General features: G+C 32.8%; 1 protein-coding gene across 3 annotated transcripts; it reads right to left on the bottom strand.

The window, feature by feature from the left end:
* Positions 1-16,841: 16,841 nt before the first annotated feature.
* On the bottom strand, positions 16,842-18,829 carry LOC105139156 (uncharacterized). 3 transcript variants are annotated; one of them, XM_011045511.1, is made up of 3 exons: positions 17,746-18,829; positions 17,588-17,635; positions 16,842-17,275 (listed from the first exon to the last, which is right to left on the bottom strand). In XM_011045511.1, exon 1 carries the CDS (start codon positions 18,503-18,505, stop codon positions 17,801-17,803), a length of 705 nt encoding a protein of 234 aa, XP_011043813.1. In that variant the 5' UTR covers positions 18,506-18,829; the 3' UTR covers positions 16,842-17,275; positions 17,588-17,635; positions 17,746-17,800. The 3 variants fall into 3 exon arrangements, with proteins under 3 accessions (XP_011043813.1, XP_011043814.1, XP_011043812.1); XM_011045512.1 differs by having other exon boundaries at positions 16,842-17,121; XM_011045510.1 differs by lacking the exon at positions 16,842-17,275 and having other exon boundaries at positions 17,426-17,635.
* Between the last annotated feature and the right edge of the window lie 275 nt (positions 18,830-19,104).

Here is a 19,104-nt window from a genome sequence, read left to right as displayed (position 1 = left end):
TTGATCCGTCTATGGTTTAAGAAAAGTCCTCCTTGGTAAGGAGATTTTTATCTTATCGGGTAAACCTAACCGTTCTAACATCAAGAAAAGAATTTTATATCTGGAATATGTCCTACGTATAAGGTCGTAACCCTAGATACTAAAAGAAACAAAATATTTTTTTTGAAATTTTTGAAATATTGAATTAGTTCTCGTGACTTTAATAAACTCATTATTAAAGCCAAAATGCATGCTAATATAAATTTTTGAATCTTTATTGTATGAAAATATGATATGAATTTTTTTTTTTGAGATACTTGGCTATAGGCCTGTAAACAAAAACATTTTTTTGTTTCTTTGTTCTTTTGAATTTTTCAATGTTTTGAAAAAAACTGAGTATTTTACCATTAGAATTGTATCTTTACAGTGTAAAAATACAAGCAGAATTCAGTAGGAATATCATATATTTTTTGAAAATAAATTTTAAAGAATTTTTTTTTAAACGGGCTGAGTCTGGCCCATAAAAATCCAAACAATCACATATTTGGTTTGACGTAGCCCAATAAAACACAAATCATCACATATTGGGATGGACTCAGCCCAGCCATCTAGACTGGACTGAGTCAACCTGGACAGGTTATTGTACCCATGCACAATAACTAGTCCAAAACATAATTATCTGGTTACTCTGCTTATGCACAATAACATGGTATTTATTTCTTTTTCTTATAGAAACATGCACAATGCATATTTGGCATGAAAGAAGATGAAGTTGGAAACCAAAACAAGGGAAATAGGATTGCCGGCGCTGTCGTTCACAGTGCTGGTGGCTCACAGTGGCGTTGATGTTGCGCCAGCTGGCTGTGATGGTAAATGCTGCCTTTTCTTCTTCTCTCTTCTATTTCAGTTTGCTAGTGTGTTCCTTTGTTTTTTTATTCACTACTCTCTCTCTCTCTCTTTTCCCGTTTGTTTTCCTCTCTCTGCTTTCTTCTCTTGCTGTTTTTTTTTGTTTCTTACACTTTCCCTCCCTTTGTTTTCTTTTCCTCACATTTCCCCTCTTTTTTTTTTTTTCTACTCTGGCTTTTATAGCTAGAGGATACATGTGTTTTTTGGTAACGGTCGGCGTGTATGGCGAGAGATGTCAACCGCAAGAGGTGCCTCCTAATTGAAGTGGCTCTACTGTCGCTGCTAAAACGTCTCCCCTGCCTTTATTGCCTAATCATTTTCTTTTAAGAAGACAATGAATAGTGCTCCAAACAACAATGCCATTTCAAAATTCAAATGGATACTTCTAATTTGATCATTGAATTTTTTACAATTTTGTAATTAAGCCCCTGAAAAAATTATAATTGGATCCCTTGATTTTAGCGTCTCTTCTAGTTTGGTCCTTGGTTTCGGATTGTTTCAATTAAGTCCCTAATTAGCCATCAAACTACAATAATTATGCAATTAAGCCTCTGATTTGATCAAACCAACTTTTCAAAATTATAATTTCACCACAAAACTTTCATTTGTTTTAATAAAAGCTTAAATTGAATTAAAAATTAATTTTTCTTGCAATCAAACCCTCTATAAATTTAATTAAACCTTATTTAAAATTTAATTGAGTTCATAAATATCTGATTTTGGACTTCTCTTCCTCAAATTGAATTTTTCTTGTCAACAGGGCTCTCAACAGTTAAAAATATACTATTAAATTTAAATTCTTGTATTTTTGAACCTCCTTAACCAATTTCTAGTCATTTTATGAGTGTTCCAACATCTTTTTCTTGCTTCTATTATTTTTTAAATTGTTTTCAAATATTTTTTTAATATGTATTTTTTTTATTTTTGTATTTTTTATGTGGGAACCCAAAAATAAGTAACAATAAATACCTCCTCTTTACAATACTTATGGAGCAAAGACTTTGTGTAGTAAGTTTTGTAAAGATAAATAAAACAAAACTTTTAATCTTAAACTTCTTAAAATTTGGCTGATACGAAATTTTATCTTTACTGTAATCTCCTTTCAACTACGAACTAATGATCAAAACTTAAGTATCTTGAGAACTCGATCTTTACACTCCTTTAAATTCTATCTTTTTTTTTCTTTTGTTATTTGAAATCTCCTTTAGCAATTTCTTTTTAACCATAGCTAAAATTCTCTATGTGGTTGGGCTAACCTGAGATCCCATTTGACGATCCCCTTTAACAGAACAAATATTTATGTGGTTGGGCTAACCCAAGATCTCCTCCAGCAATCCCTTTTAAACAAAACCAACAACTATTTCCTTTAACTAGAACCAAAATCTGCATGGTTGGGTTAACCTAAGATCCCATCTAACTATCCCCTTTAATCATAATCAAAATCTGTTGTGTTATTCCTGTTGGCAAGGTTTGAACTTGCTTTTTTTTTCCTCTTTTTGAGAATTTTCTAATAGTAGGGTTCTTCTCTCTTTTCTTTTTAATGATAAAGTTTGATCAAACTTTTCACTTGATTTTTTTTAATTTTTATAATTTTACAGGATTGACATAAGTCCTTCTTGGATTGCAGGGTTAACATCTGTCCTTCTTGATGATTGAAATTAACTGGATTTTTCTCGATGACAAGGTTAGAAAACTTGGTGCTTCTCGATTGCAGACTTAACCTGAAGACTCATGATGACAAGGTTGATCTTCTCATTTTTTTTAAGATTTTCCTAATAGTAGGGTTCATCTCATCTTCCTGTTTCAGGGTCACAACCTTGATTCTCTGTTATTATCAGCTCAATGATTTTTTTATCCTCAGTCTTGCTAGACTTCTTGATGTTAGATGACATACATGCATCCTTACCTGATTTGAAATATAAGTTCCCCTTCTTTAATGTTCCATCTTCATAGGGTGCCTTTATTTGTTATCTAAAACCTTTTTTGCTCTTTCAATGTACGAGCTCGTTCATGTATTAGTCATTCACTCAACTGTAAATGCAGTGCTTATCGTAGGCTGTCTTTGATGATTACTGGTTTTGCTATTTTTCAAGCTTGACAATGCCCCTATCAGGTTTTCTAGTGTCATCCTCATTTTAGATTGTTAATCAACCATCAACTTACCTCCAGTTCAAACAATGCTTTTCAAGCATATGTTATTATTAGCCTTTTTGAAAACTATCCAATCATCCAGACATGCATCTCATAGTTTGCAGTAAAAGACTAATTGTTGTATGCTCAGTATTCTTCTCAATGGATTCCTCTTATCTTGTCGAATCAGATTGTGAAAAAAAAATGCATTGGCATTATAAATGATATTTATTTTATCACCCATATCTATGAGGTGAAGTACTCCTTTGAGCTTCAAAACAAATGGTCCTATAATTAGTCTTGGTAGGGGCATCCTTCCAACATTTATTCAAACACAAATATGCGATAACATCGTTCAAAAGCCATAGCAATGTTGGAGATGATAAACCAAAATAAATATATGAAAATATCCTTTAAATGTAGTGTTACTCATCAATTACTGCTCAAATTCACTATATCATGGATTGTCTTTGCCCCCCAATTGATCTAAATATATTCATTCATTGATTCACCATTTGATCATCTTTCTTTATCCCCAGCTGCTGCTCATCAATTGCTGCTAAAATTCACTAGATCATGGAGTGTCTGTGTTCCTAGTTGATTTGACTATGTTTGTTCATTGATTCATCATTTGATCATATTTCTTTACCCCCAACTGAACTGAATAATATTTTTCTTCCTTTTCAAGGTCCATTGTATTGCCTCTAAGTGGTCAACTTTCTAAGGAAGATTGAGAAGAGTTGATGTCACTTTTGTTTAGGGTTTTGCAAATTTGATCGATATTCTTCTTGTTTGATAATATTTCTTGTTTTGGAATCAAATCTCATATTTTAAAGATCATATATGTTCAAGTCTAATTATTGGAATGAAATTAGAGATGTAATTTTTTAAAAGTATTTTTTAAAAATCAAGCTTTTAAAATAAAAATCCAACATATGTTATTCAATGTAATCCTTTGATTGACTTGTATTTTGAAAATATAAATTGACTCGTTGCAAGATTAGAATGGCCTTTCCCATTGTTCTTTGTATCAATTTTAATATTTGATCTTGGGTATATCATTTGATGGTCTGCGATGAGGTGACCTTTTGTGAATTTCAAGGAAAACTAAAGTCTTAAGTCAGAACTCGAGGATTTATCAAGAAAGTTTGTTTTATAGTATCTATTTTATCAGCATGCATAATAATCAGTAGCTTGATTTATAAAATCATAACTCTTATGGAAAAACTCTCCAAGTTTTCAGATCTCCATTTACCAGTTTAGTTTGCTTACTTGATTAAAAAAGACTTTTTAAAAGCACGTAATGTAGGTTATGGTTTATGGCTATGAAAGAAAGGAATTTTACAGGCTTAAAAGGTGTTTGAGGGTTTCAAAGACCTAGAATCAACATCAACTATTCATCAGTTCTCTTTTGTTGTTGTCTTTGTAAAGGAGTTGACATGACCATTAGAATTCTCTTAATAGAAGCCATAATGCAACTCCAACTTTTATTTAATGAACAATTAGTCTAATCATTTGAAGACATCAGAGGCTTTATCAAAATACAATGTTTGTAACTCATTATTTTTTTAGTATTGACTTTTGGTGTTTGCTGTCTCTTTCCTTGATTGAAACTTATTTTTTTTTGCCCATCCTAGACTTGATAGACATTCTCCTTCCTCAATCTTTTTTTTCCTCCACATAGCCTTCCTCATAGTTTTCTTATATGCCCCCCAATCTATGGTTTCTTTCTTTTAATCATTTTCTCAAATATTAGACTTGCATTCTTAACATTCCCTATCAATTCTAACATCGTCTTTATATTTTCAACCAAAAATCCTCATTTACCTTTAGTATGGGGTGTGATATATGTCCAGGTTTCTTTTATTGAAAGAAAATATTTTATGAGGCTTAAAATGGGATTGCAAGGGATATATTTCAAAAAAACGAGTGGATATCAAAGATGGCCTTTTCTCATTTCAAGTAAGATCAATTAGAACCAACAAATTTTAACTTTGTCTAGTATAATGATTTGGACTTGCAATAATCTTAATTTGCTAGTCCATAACTACCAAACTTAGCTACATGGTGGGTGTGTGAGCTTAAAATTTGTTTGGTCACCCCATATCATTTTAATAAGCATTAAGTCATTTTTACAATCAAAATACTTTTAAACTTTCAGAATTGACTAACTTTAATCGTGTGTTAGAGTTCGATCAAAATATTTTACTAAAATAAACTTTGAAAGAAACATCTCGTTATTTCAAAACAATAAAGAGACAAATAAAAAGACATGTTTCATGAAAAAGATGAGAAGTGATCTCAAAACAAAATGCAAAATAGCAAAATTCCATAACAATATGATTGACGATTCATCACTATTCTTGGATCAACTTTTATGGCAATATCTATGTTTTGCTAAGCATTTTTAATCACTTATCATTCTAAAAATGTTCAGGGAACAATATAGCTAATAACATCACCTTTCGCAAACTCAACTTGCCTCTTGCTCATCCACCTTCAGACTCGATTCTTGAAATCCTTGCAACTATTCAACTAAAATGGCTTAGGACCCCACCATGATATTCATATCTCTCATTTGGATTATACCATCTAACAAATGGTGGTTGCATGGGATTTAACGAAGTCGGGGCATTAAGTCTTTGGCCTAACAAATATTGGTAGACAAACTCGAGTGGCAACCCTTGACAAAGACATTTGAGTGGTTGATGCTACAACGAGACCTGACTAGACCACATAACTAAGGTTTCCCACCTTCAGAGTCATTTCTCATCATTGTTCTAGAATCCATGACAAAACCTTCAATCTTTTCCCTTTTCATAGCTTGTTTAATTCTTTCAACAATCCTTACAACTTTATAAAAATGTTGAGCGAAGCTTTCTATTAAACGCTCATAATAAGAGGATTGAAAGGTGTTGGAAAACAACATCACCATTTCTGTATCAATCAGTGGAGGTTGATATACCTTTACAAACTCTTGGTTTTCCTTCTTCATAGCCATTAAGATGGTTCTGTTAGGAGCAATTTCAAGATTAAATTTATATTTCTTCAAAAAAGCATCTACCAAGTCTTTCCATTTCTTAATCTTGATATTGTATAGTCTCATGTACCAGCTTAAAGCGAATCCAATGACACTATCTTGGAAAAAGTATATTAATATCTTATCGTTATAGATCATTTCAACTATTTTGTTGTAATATGACTGGAGAAGGGGGTATGGGCATTCTAGTCTGGTATAATTGACAAAGTCCGGCACTCTAAACTCCTTCAGCACCATAATATTTGGAACCAAACAAACTTTAGCTACTATCACAAGGTAAATCAGATTATTTCCTTCAACTACTCTTAATCTTTCTTCTAGGGCAACCCATTTATCATGGCCTTTGGGATTGATAAATCTATTTTCAAAAGGTCCTTTCGTTGTTGGATTCACGGTGATATGAGCTTGACTTAGATATATAATAGTGAAAGGTGTCGCACGTGTGCGACATCGCGGCGATCATCCACCAATCATGCTAACGATGGGATGTGGTGTATTTCTAGCAAGATATGAAGAGACAAGGAATTCTTGTCTCTTATCAATGAAAACATTGAATGGGAGTCGCCACCTAGTATTCTAGTAACTAGGAACCCTAACTGGTCTTTAGAGATCGGGTACGGAGACTGGTTGCGTAAAGGGAAGGTATTAGCACCCTGACTACGCCCTACCTAAGGTAGGCTGCATTGTTTTGTCTGATAAAATATGAAATCATGTAGTGGTATCTAATTATATGTGTATCTAAAACCAAAGAAACTTTTAAAATCAAGAATACGTGTTACGTATAACCTCATAATCCCTGATACTAAACAAAACAAAAAAATTCTTATTGTTTTTTGATATTTTGGCCAATGTTCTCTTGACTTTAATAAACTGGTTATTAAAGCCAAAATGCATGCTAAAATATTGTTTTTGATGTATGAAAAATACAATATGATTTTTTTTTTTTTAGCTTTGAGACACTTGGCCGTATGCACAAAAATATATATAGTTTTTTTTTAATTTTTTTTAGTTGATAAAAACAACTCGGGTATTTTTAATACCGTATTTGTATTTTTTTTTTTTGACAAAAATATAGACTAATACTAAGCAAAAAAGGCATAAATAATAAAAAGAGAAAAATATAAAAAAATTAATTAATTTTTTTTAATTGGGCCGGACCCGGCCCAAATCAGTGGGTTGGGCCGGACCCGGCCCAAAACCAAATGGGTTGGTTACTGTACAGTGACCCGTGTACAGTAACCACCCCCTCCTTCATTTGCTGCAGAACGTGAATTAATTCACGTTCTGCATGCTAATGTAGACCGAAAAATAAAAAGACAGGGCAACCAGAGATTACCTGGGATTGGTGTCGGGGGGGTGCTGCTGACGGCGGAGCCCCGGTGGCCGGTGTTTTGGGGTGTTTTTCTTCTCTCTCTCTTCTCGGTTCTGCACCGTTTTCTCCTTCTTCTTCTCTCTCTCTCTTTTGTTTTTTTTTTTCTCTTCTCCTTTCCTCTCTCTCGTGTTTGGTTTCCTTCTCTCTTTCTTCTTCTCCCTCTCTTCGTATCTCTCTTTCGCTTGCTGCCTCCCCTGCTTTTATAGGAAAAAAAAAACAGGGGAGGGGACGTGGCTGGGCCGGCCACTGTGCAACTGCTCCTCCACCGTTCTTCAAGCACGTGGAAAGTGGGTTGTGTCGGCGTCTTTTTGAAGTTAAATTGTTGGTAAAAAGATCGGTGAAAACAGAGGAGAAAAACACATTTTCTTCCCCTGTTCTCTGCGTGTCCAGGGGAAGAAGATGATGGTACTGTTCAAAACGACACCGTTTTGAGTTTTTTTTTTTATGAATAGTGCATATGAACAGTGCATAAAACGACGTCGTTTTTTCCAAAACGCGTCGTTTCATTTAAATGAGATTTGGCGCCAAAATGCGTTAGATTCAAAATCAAGACTTCAATTTGGGCGTGTTTTACAATTTGGTCCTTGGTTTTCGATTTCTTCAATTAAGTCCCTAATTGGCCATCAAACTTCAATATTTATGCAATTAAGTCCCTGATTTGACCAAATTAACTCTCAAAAATTATATTTTGACCCCAGAACTTTAATTTCTTCTAATAAAAGCCCAAATTAACTAAAAAATCAAATTTTCTTGCAATCAAAACATCCATAAATTCAATTAAACCTTTATTAAAATTTAATTGAATCCATAAGCATTTTATTTTGGATTTTTCTTCCTAAAATTAATTTTCTTTGTCAACAAGGTTCTCATTAGTTAACAAAATACTGCCAAATTTTAATCTTTGTAATTGTAAACCTCCTCAACTAATTTTTGACCATTTTCTGAACATTCTGACATCCCTTTTTTTTTTTACTATTATTATTATTTTTTTACTGTTATTATTTTTAAAATAGTTATTATTATTATTATTATTATTAATTATTTTTCATTTTCTTATTTTTCTATATATATATATATATTTTTACGCGGGGACCCAAAAATGGGTTACAACAAAAGGGACAAAATGATTCCCAGTTATTGAGTCTGCCCCCAAGTTATGAGATGTGTAAGGGATGCGGATTGATGGTGTTTTCATAAGAGGTTGTGTAGAAATCCCCTTTTCATTCTTGGAGCTCAACACTTATCCAAGCAGATATATAAGTCTAGATACTTCACCTTTGATGCTCTCAATTTCATTTTTATAATTGGCCTTCAACTAAGTTTTTTCTTCATATTTCATCTTAAGGTGTAGCAATTCTTGGGTAGGGGATCAATGTTTCAAACTGCTAACATGTATGATAAATGTATGAGTATGTTTCTATATGATGAGCTCGCCTTTCCAAAGTTGACACATGCCCCAGCATGATAATACAAGAATTTCGATTCTTGCTCTACAACCAAAATTTCCTGATTAACGGTCATTATATCAACCACAAGTTTTGAGTTCAAGATGCTTCAGAAAGGTTTTACTTTAATGTAAAACAAAAGATAAAACATATAAACTAAGGGCATGTTCTGTTTATTAAGTGAGATAAAGGTAGGTTGACTATCTAGTCTAAAAAAAGGTCTCATATCTATCAGTGACAATCTTTGTAAAGACAACATAGGGGCATTACGAGAAATGATTTAAGGTATGTATACTCACCATTACCAAATAGACACTCAGATATGAGTTAGGCATTTCATGCATCTGAACTCTAACCAATAGTTATATGGCAAATCACTAATCCCCCACCTAATTTAAAGGCTCGTGTGTGTTTTTAAAAAATTAAAGTATGTAATGCATGAGACAGTTCTATATAATGCATAAAAATATATAAGCAAAAATTAAAGCATGTAAGAAAATAAAAAGAATAAGCTTATTAACATAAAACACTCAAACCAATCAAAACATAATTATCAGACAAAAACAAAGCTTAGTCCAAAAGTCCATAATAGAGTTGCCATTCTGTTGCACGTGTGCAGTTGCGGCGAAAATATCCACTCTCAAAATGGTATCTAATGTCTATGTGGAAAATATGAGGAGACAAAGAATTCTTGTCTTTTATCTGTGGAAAGCATGAATGAGAGTTGCCAACTAATATTTTTATCACTAGGAATCCTAATTGGTTTCAGAGATTGGGTACGGGGACTGGTTGCATAAAAAAAAGGTATTAACACCCTAAATATGCTCTACCTAAGGTAAGCTGCATTGTTTTATTGTCTAATAAAATCTAAGGTCTTGTCATGTTTTCTAGTTGTTAATTCATCTATAATTTAAGAAAAACCCTTTTCGATAAGGAGATCCTTATGTTATCAGGTAAACCTAATCGTAAAAGAATTTAATATCTAGAATACGTCCTACGTATAAGGTCGTAACCCCAAATACTATAAGAAAACAAAATATTTGTTTGGAATTTTTGAAATATTGACCTAGTTTTTGTGACTTTAATAAACTGATTATTAAAACCAAAATGCATGCTAATACAAATTTTTGAATCTTTATTGTATGAAAATATGGTATGATCTTTTTTTTTAGATACTTGGTCATATGCTTGAAAATAAAATTATTTTTTGTTTTTTAATTTTTCAATGTTTTGATAAAAACTGAGTATTTTACCATTAGAATTGTAACTTTACGCTATACAAATACAAATCAATATAAGCAAAATTTAGTAGAAAAATCATAGATTTTTTAGAAATAAATTTTAAAGATTTTTTTAAAATGGGCCAAACTAGGCTGGGTCTGGCCTATAAAAATCCAAACCATCATATATTGGGCTAGACGCAGCCCAATAAAACACAAATCATCATATATTGGGCTAGACTTAGCTCAGCCACCTAGACTAGGGTGAGTCAACCTGAACGAGTTATTGTGCCCGTGCACAATAACCAATCCAAAACATAATTACCTGGTTACTGTGTTCATGCATAGTAACAGGGTAATTATTTCTTTTTGCTTGCAAAAACGTGCACAATGCACATTCTGTACGTAAGAAGATGAAGTTGGAAACTAAACAAGGGGAATATGATTACTTGGAATGGAGGCGCTGTCGTTCACGGTACTAGTGGCTCATGGTGGCGTTGGTGTCGCGACAGCTGGCTGTGATGGCAAACGCTGCTTCTTCTTCTTCTCTTCTTTATTTCGGTTTGCTAGTGTGTTCCTCTATGTTTTTTGTTTACTCCTCTCTCTCTCTCTCTCTCTCTCTCTCTCTCTCTTTCTTTTCCCTTCTATCTCCTCTGTTCTCTTCTCTCTATTTTCTTCTCTTACTGTCTTTTTTGTTTCTTACACTCTCCCTCCCTCTGTTTTCTCTTCCTTTCGTCCCCCCTCTCCCCCTTTTCTTTTCTTTTCTTTTCTTTTTTCTCTTTTAGTTTTTATAGCCAGAGGATGCAGGTGTTTTTTGGTAATGATCGATGTGCATCACGGTGGTAAGGGTTGTCAGCTGCGAGACGTGCTTCTTGATGGAAGTGTCTCCCCTACCTTTACTGCCTAGCCGTTTGCTTTTAAGAAGACAATAAATAGTGCTCCAAAAAATGGCACTGTTTTAAAATTTAAATGGATATTTTTGATTTGGTCATTGAATTTTTTGTAATTTTGTAATTAAGCCCCCAAAAAAAATTATAATTGGATCCCTTGATTTTAGCACCTTGTTCTGTTTGGTTTTTGGTTTCATATTGTTTCAATTAAGTCCTTAATTGGCATCAAGCTTTAATAATTATGCAATTAAGCCCCTGATTTGGCCAAATCAACTCTTCAAAATTATAATTTAACACAAAAACTTTAATTTCTTTCAATAAAAGCCTAAATTGACTTAAAAATTAATTTTTCTTACAATTAAATCCTCCATAAATTCAATTAAACCTTAGATAAAATTTAATTGAGTTCATAAACATTTAATTTTAGACTTCCTCAAATTTGAATTTTCTTTGTCAATAGGGCTCTCACTAGTTAAAAATATACTATCAAATTTTAATTCTTGTATTTTTGAACATCTCCAACCAATTTCTAGCTGTTTTATAGGCGTTACAACATTTTTTTCTCGCCCTTATTATTTTTTGGATTCCTTTCAAATATTTTTTTAATATATATATTTTTTATATTTTTTTAGTTTTTTGTGTGGGAACCCAAAAATGGGTAACAACATCATACATGAATTAGTTTTTAAAATTAATAACTCAAATCTTAGATTATCTATCTAATCTTAAGCTTTTCCCACTAAGTATCTGAGAGTAGATATATCCATTCAAAATGATCATTAAGCTGACTCTATTAAAGTAATAGTTTTGCAAATGATCACTTCATTGTAGAGATGATGAACTGAGTAGTTTCAAGATTGACAAACCTGTATATCAATTTAAGGAAGCTATTTTTATATAATTATAAAACTCAAAATAACTCATTAAAATAAATAATATTATAAGCAAAATAATTACATAGAAAAGATACTCGATTAGTTGTCCTTGATGATTGAACCTTGGATAGTAACTTCTACTTTAGATGTCTCTTCATAATTCTCATCTAGATCCACAACACGATCACCGACACTACTACTTGATGAAACATGACTGCTCTTGTTGAACTTAAACTTGTTTTTTTCTTGAATATATGACACCTTAAAGGAAACAATGAACGCATATTAGAAAAACATATATGAAAGACCAAAAAAATATAAATATACAAATTCAACTATTTATTAAAAATGAATTATAATTAACCTATGCAAACCAAACTAATAACTTAATAACCCATTATTTCTTTAATTTCAAAGTAACTCAATCCTCTAAATTTAGAGAATTATAATTCATAATACAATAACTATCAAACACTTCATAAGTTAAAAAATACTTAACCCCTAATTATTATCAATTCCACACAAAATAAAATGTTCTCAATTTTCAACTAAACCATAATATTGACAAAAAATTTTTGATACCCAACTAACTACCTATTATTTATTCAATTTAATAATAAATAAAACCAATTAATACCATAATTATTATCAATTACACATTAATTTTACTAAACCCTAAATTCTCAACAAAACCCTAAACCCTAAATTAATGAATTATCCATAATTTCTTCAATTCAAATTTATTTAACCTAAATTAATATATTTAATTATTATCAATTTCACACAAAATTATTATTTTTTAAATTCTCAACTTAACCATAAAATTGATAAAAAAAATAAATGGTACCCACTAAATTACTCATCATTTCTTCAATTCAAACACACTTAAGTTACAAAATCATGTTTAATTTTATCAAGTAACAAATTAAATATTTTTAAAAATCTTAAACAAAGCCTAAAATACAAATTATATGTTAAGACAAGAAAATTATCATTATAAAACAAGTAAAACACTTAAATATATAAGCAAATCATAAATACTATAGATAAATATCAATAATCTAACTTAAAACATAAATAAGTTAAAACAAATGAGTGGATTTGCTTACTCGGTGGAGTGAAGCTTAACAAGAAACGAAATCAATGAAGGGACATTTAAGCTTTTGAAGAGATGTTGAATCGATGATAGGTTGTGATAGTTGGATATTTTTAGGGAGATGCTCGCATGGTTACGGGGCCTGGGAGGAAATGGAGGAGGGTTCGGGGGCTTCCCCAACCTGAAAAATTCCTAGGATTTTTTCAAAAATCAACCGACCTGCATGAAGGCTAAACTTGAAAAGTTGTGCAGAAAATAATTTTTAAATTATTTTTTTAATGGGGGTGACAAATAAAACCTAGTAATGTCAACGCTTGATAGGGCTGTTATAACTTGTTCAGAAAGAAGAAGAAGAAATGTGTAGAGGAGAGGAATGATAGGTTTTTTTTTTTTTGTCTTTCAAAATCACCCAGAATTCATATAGGTAGTGTGACACTTCAGCAATTCCAATTGAATTACTAACAAAATTATTCTATAGCAGTTTCTGTTAATAACCACGATGAATATATTTTATTAGTGATTCCATTGCTTTTCTCTAATTTTCTATTAGCCGTCACTCCTCTCTCATGTCATATAGAAAATAAAATTTAAAACCAAAATATAAATATATAGAACTACATGGATCAAACATAAAAATTTTAAAAAATGCAAAATTAAAATATGTGTTTTTTTTTCCTCGCAAAAGTCCTCTTTTAGTATATACTGTAATGTAATTATTGAAACTGGGAATAACTGAAGCTTGTCCTGTGGAAGGGGGTGGAGGAGTACAGGTTGTGTTGGAAAATAAGACTTCTTCTTTGGAGCAATAACGTTTATGAACTATTTGAGAAATTAACGAACTCGATTAGCATATGAAGACAACATAGACAACATTGGCTGGTTTTATGCCACACACAAATTAAAGCGCAACTGACAGCTTAATTTTATCAACCCTGTCATATAAACTGAAGTAGGAATTTCTTCTGGTCTGCAGCCCTTTTTTTTTAAAATTAATATGGGTATTCGGGTTAGCTTGCGCGCGCCACGACTATTCCTACGAGTTCTAAAGTTAACGACCATGTCAGCCTTTAGTGGCTATCATATGAGCAATCAAGAACTCGAATTTGAAACCACAGAAGGAGCAAACCCCTTGATCCCAAGTTCTTACCATTTGACCACCTCCTAAATGGTTGCTCTTTTTAGTCTAACTATAGTTAAATTACTCAATTTTAGTAAAAAAATATGGGGGTTATATGCACCAAATAACTAATTCAATCCAATAATTTAAGTTATTAGTTAAACTATTAAGATATCATTTCTATTATTTTCTAATACATCTTCTCAAATAAAAATTTTTTAGATTTAAAATTTATATATGTCCATGATACCTTGTGCTTAAATAAATAAAGATGATAAAATTCAAATTCGTGACCGCTTGGTCATTAAATTCAACTCAATAGCTATAATTTATATTATTCTCTAACACATTTACTTAAATAAAAATCTTTTAAATTTGAAACTTGCGCATGCTCATACTATTTTATGTTTAATGTTCATTAAATATATGGAGATGGTAAGATTCGAACTTGTATTTTAAATAATAAATCTTATTTAATAGCTTAAATTATAAGATAAAATCTTAGAATATAATTTATATTATTTTCCGGTATAATCATTCTAAATATCTTAGAAAAAAGAGAAACACTAGCACAAGTTGAGTTACAATTCATTAGTGGTGTTGATCAGAATCTACCATGACTTAGAAGAATATAACACCACTTCGATATGTCTAGGTGAATATTGAAAATCTCAACGAACTTAGTGACTGCTAATTTCACTTTTCTAGTAAATGAAAAACGCCATCATCATCAATAATTGAGAAGGAAAAAAAAAAAAAAACCCTTGTTGACATTCGTTGTGCCCACTTTATTCCTAGCTTTGTGTCTAATTATTATTGCGACCACTTGGTTTGATATTTTAAAAGTATGCATATAATAATATTATTCTGACCACTTGGCAAACATGATCAATCGTTTAGTAATGCCAAATATCATATCATTGTATTGGATCATGACAGATTCAAAGTTTTTACTAATCTTCAATGGGAAAAATTCAGACCCTTTAAATCATTTGTTCAGCACTATGTGAGCTGAGTTCATAATTCCCTCTGTTGTGGGCGCACCTTCCCTCTGAAGGATTCAAACAAGTCGTCACACATTTGCTACATTTCTATCCTTTTCAATACTGTTTTATGAAATGAGCACTGCTTTTCTTTTTTATTCGATGATTAGGAGACATTTTCAACTAGTAGACCAAATTAATGCACAATGGATATGTATTTGTTACGACATTGTAAGGCTCGCACAGGTCAACAGCACCGGAGAAACACAATTACAAGAGTGTCGACCATAAATTTGGACTAATATTGCAGTGCTCAGAAGCGTGGCTGGCCCAAGAGTAGAATATGCTTTGGTCAACCACAACCAAGGCAGTATTTTGTTGTCATGAACTACAACGCAAAACATACCTTGAAAAACTTCGTATTCTGTGGTGGTCCGAAAAACGACTGTACAGATACAAACTTCCGAAGAGATGTGAGTTGCTAGGGTTTGAATCTGCACTGGGTGGGCCTAAAGTTGCTCGTCAGAAGTCTTGATCAAATAATTTATCCACCATTTCATCATAGTTAAGAGGGAATGAAAGTCTTCTGCTATTTTTTTTTCAAAGGGACAAAATCATTAAGAGGATTATCCCGTGGAGAAACATTCTGGAAAAAACTAACATATCCAATGAGATTTCTCCCTTTTCAAACTAGCCCAAGAAAAGTGGACCTGGTAATCTGATCATGTGGATCATTGCAAATATTCAGTAGCATAAGTGGAAGCAGCTCTTATTCTTTGGGGCGAAAAGGATTAATGGAATCTTTTCATGGTTTTAAACTGATGTATATAGTATTCGTCTCTATATCTTGTGCTGGAAATATGATCAAGTTAATTTATGTTGAACAGCCACAGAAACTGGCCTTGTCAGGCATGGCAAATGCACCCAAAGCAGCTTCTAAAAGTTACTCAACTTGCAACTAAACTAGAACAGAAAGATCAGGGAAGTTCTTTGTCAAATAATGCCCTATCTAGTCCATACAGACGCAATGGATGACAAAGTAAAATACAAGAGAAAGTTCATACGGACACATGTTCTCTGCTTTTCTTTTGTTGTTATGCTCATACTCCCCCTTTTTTCCTTCTTTTTCAGTCATCATCATTATATCAAAGTCCACACTTTCTCTTCTCTTTATTTATTTTTTCTAACCTTTCTTGTGCTTCCCCCCCCCCCCATAATAACTGGTCTCCTCCAAGTCAACAAAAAGACCACACTTAAGCTCAATACGAAAATAAAGTAGGAAACAATAACAAAATTGCATGATTGCATAGCAATTGAAAGTTATAGCAAAGGACAATGACTTCACTTCCTTCATGAAAGAGGCAAACTAATTAATTTCTTTTGTTCCTTACACGCTCCTTAAAAATGGTGCTAGATACCCAAAAACAATCTAAGGGTGCCTCAAATTCATTTTCTCTCACTTCTCAAGAATCTGAGCAGTCAGACTGCAAGAATATCTTATGTCAAGTAGATTCATTTGGCCAAAAGATCTAGGGCAGGATTTACAGGTATTTTGGGTTATGAGCACATTTTTAAAAAAATATTGACAAAATAAAACAGATGAATTTTTTTTGGTTAAATAGTATAGTTTTTACGTGTTATAATTAAAAATTCATTAATTTTTTTCTAACTGTGATACTCTGTGGATATTTTAAATTTATTGGGCTATTTTTTTTTAAAAAAATAAAATTTACAGTGTTCTATAAAAGAGCATGCATGAAACCAGAGAGAGAAACTAGAGACGGAAAGAACAAGAAACCAGTAAAATTATTTATGACATTAATGGTAAATAATAATATGAGCTATTGAACTGTTCCGATTCTGATCCCACACTTTCTCTCGGCATAAATTGCTTTTCTACTATGTAATCTCTCCCTTGTATTGGTTTTTTTCTTCTCATGTCAATGGTATAGATGTTCATAAAAACTGCATGCAGTGAACTTGTAAGAACTTCGAGTTTGTGGGCCATTTTAGGACGAGAATACCTTCCTCAGATAACTTAATTAACACTCCAAATTGGAAATTTGACCTGATTAATTTAATAGGACGAAAGCATTACTTATCAAAAGTTGTAAAACATACTACCACTAATCTCCACCCAAGCTGATTATATTTTTTTGAAAATTTCCTTTGACATCAAATGCAGTAAATGGCCACTAACATTGTTATGCAGTGGTCAGCTCCTGCAATGATTGAGCATACCACTTAATTACTTTGTCTACTCAAGATATCTCAGTGCAAATTGTGAATTCTCAATCTATTTTTGACGAGGAAAATGAAATTTCATATCTACTATTCATGGGTCAATAAGAGAGTGAGAAAGAGAGGGGGAAAAAAAAAACACTTTATTTTCTACAAAACTCTTGAAAATAAGCCAGCGTATTCAGAAATGCACGCACACAGTCAAATTGATTCTCCCATGTTGATACTAGTATTCCTCCAAAAAAAAAAATAGAAGAAAAAAGCATGAAATTAACCTAAATAATTAATCTTACCTAATGGTAATATATAGTCCCCAATTATCAGAAAAACCACCAAAGAAACTGGAAAAAAAGAGAGAAAAGAAAATGGCTAAAGAAATTAATTAAAGACTTTACCATATATGATGAAAAGAGAGAGATCAAATTATACAATTGAACACAAAGATTTCCACCTCTCCCTCAAAACAATCCATAAACCATCGTCAATCCTTTTGACTTGAATAATATTCAAGAAGAAGAGCCTGAAACTCTTGGCGAGGTTACAGGAAAAAGTGACAACAACTGAGGCTCTGAGTCTCTTGGAGTAGATATAGGTGAGGGATGCAAGTAAAAACCTTTCTCTGCTATCGCTCTCTCCTCTTCTGATGAATTCCCTAAAGAAGGTGAGCTCTTGTTAAAAGGGTCTTCATTTAGTGGAGTCACAGGGCTAAGTGTAAGTCTAGGGAAGTCAAGCAAGCTTGGGGACAAGATCTCCGGTTTGTTTCTTGGTGAAAACCCGGTAACCGATGAAGAGTTACAGGTATTTGCAAAACTAGGCAATAAAGTGTTGATCATGAGACTGTTCTTGAAGCTGTTGTTTCTTCTTTCATAAAGTTTAAAGCTGTTTTGTTGTCTCTTGGGCATGTTCTTGATAGGAGGGATGTTGTAGCCCCTTGAAGTTTGAGTTGGTGTTGTTGGCGGATCTTGGGTTGTTTTTGAGGAGGCCTGCTTTGCTGTTTCTGTTGAGCCAGTGAGCATTTGGACAACTTGTTTGAAAGTAGAAGTGTCTGCTTGGACAAAGGTTGTTGGGTAAGGGTTAGTGTCAGATCTGGAGATGGGTATTGGAGTGAGTGGTGGGGCGTGAATCTGGACCCCATTGTTGCTTCCATTGCTACGAGGAGAGTTTATCGGAGATGGGTTTTTGGTTTCTTGAAATCTCGTGGAGGTTTTCATCGAATTTTACTGGGAGAGGGCAGAGGGCGGGGGGGTGTTATAATAACCAAGCTTAGCTAGCTCTTCCTCTTCCTCTCGCTCTCTTATTGATTTCCTCTACCACCACCACCACAACACCACCTCGAAAGAGAGAGGAGTTACCTTTTAAGAGTGGTGGTGGGTGGAAATATGGAATAGAAGAGTGAAAAACAAGGTTTGGAGAGAGAGAGAGAAGGTAAAAAGGGTTTGTTTCCTTTCCTCGCAATGTCTTCGTGTGCGTTGCTGTACTTAAAGGCAAAAAAATGGATATGTATGCATATATGGTTCGGCTGTTTTCACTAAAATAAAAAATAAAAAATTTCTAAGCTTTTTTATTTTTTTTTTATTTTTTTCCCCGGTGGGTGATCAGCTAATGGGCTATGGGCAGGGAGAAAATATACGCCCAACGGCGGTTTTGGGATTATAAAAAAATACGGGAAGGGTACTGGTTGTGTTTGGAATATTTGGGCAACAGCATCTGTGGCAAGCAAGTTTTTCTTGGAATCAAAATGTGGACAGGAAAGGATATTTATATACATATATGTGTGTGTGTGTGTGCGGGGCATTGACTTCAGAGCCCT

Source organism: Populus euphratica, unplaced genomic scaffold (genome assembly GCF_000495115.2).
Source record: "Populus euphratica unplaced genomic scaffold, PopEup_1.0 scaffold139.1, whole genome shotgun sequence".
NCBI classification, from domain to species: Eukaryota; Viridiplantae; Streptophyta; class Magnoliopsida; order Malpighiales; family Salicaceae; genus Populus; species Populus euphratica.
This window is presented reverse-complemented; position numbering and strand designations above follow the sequence as displayed.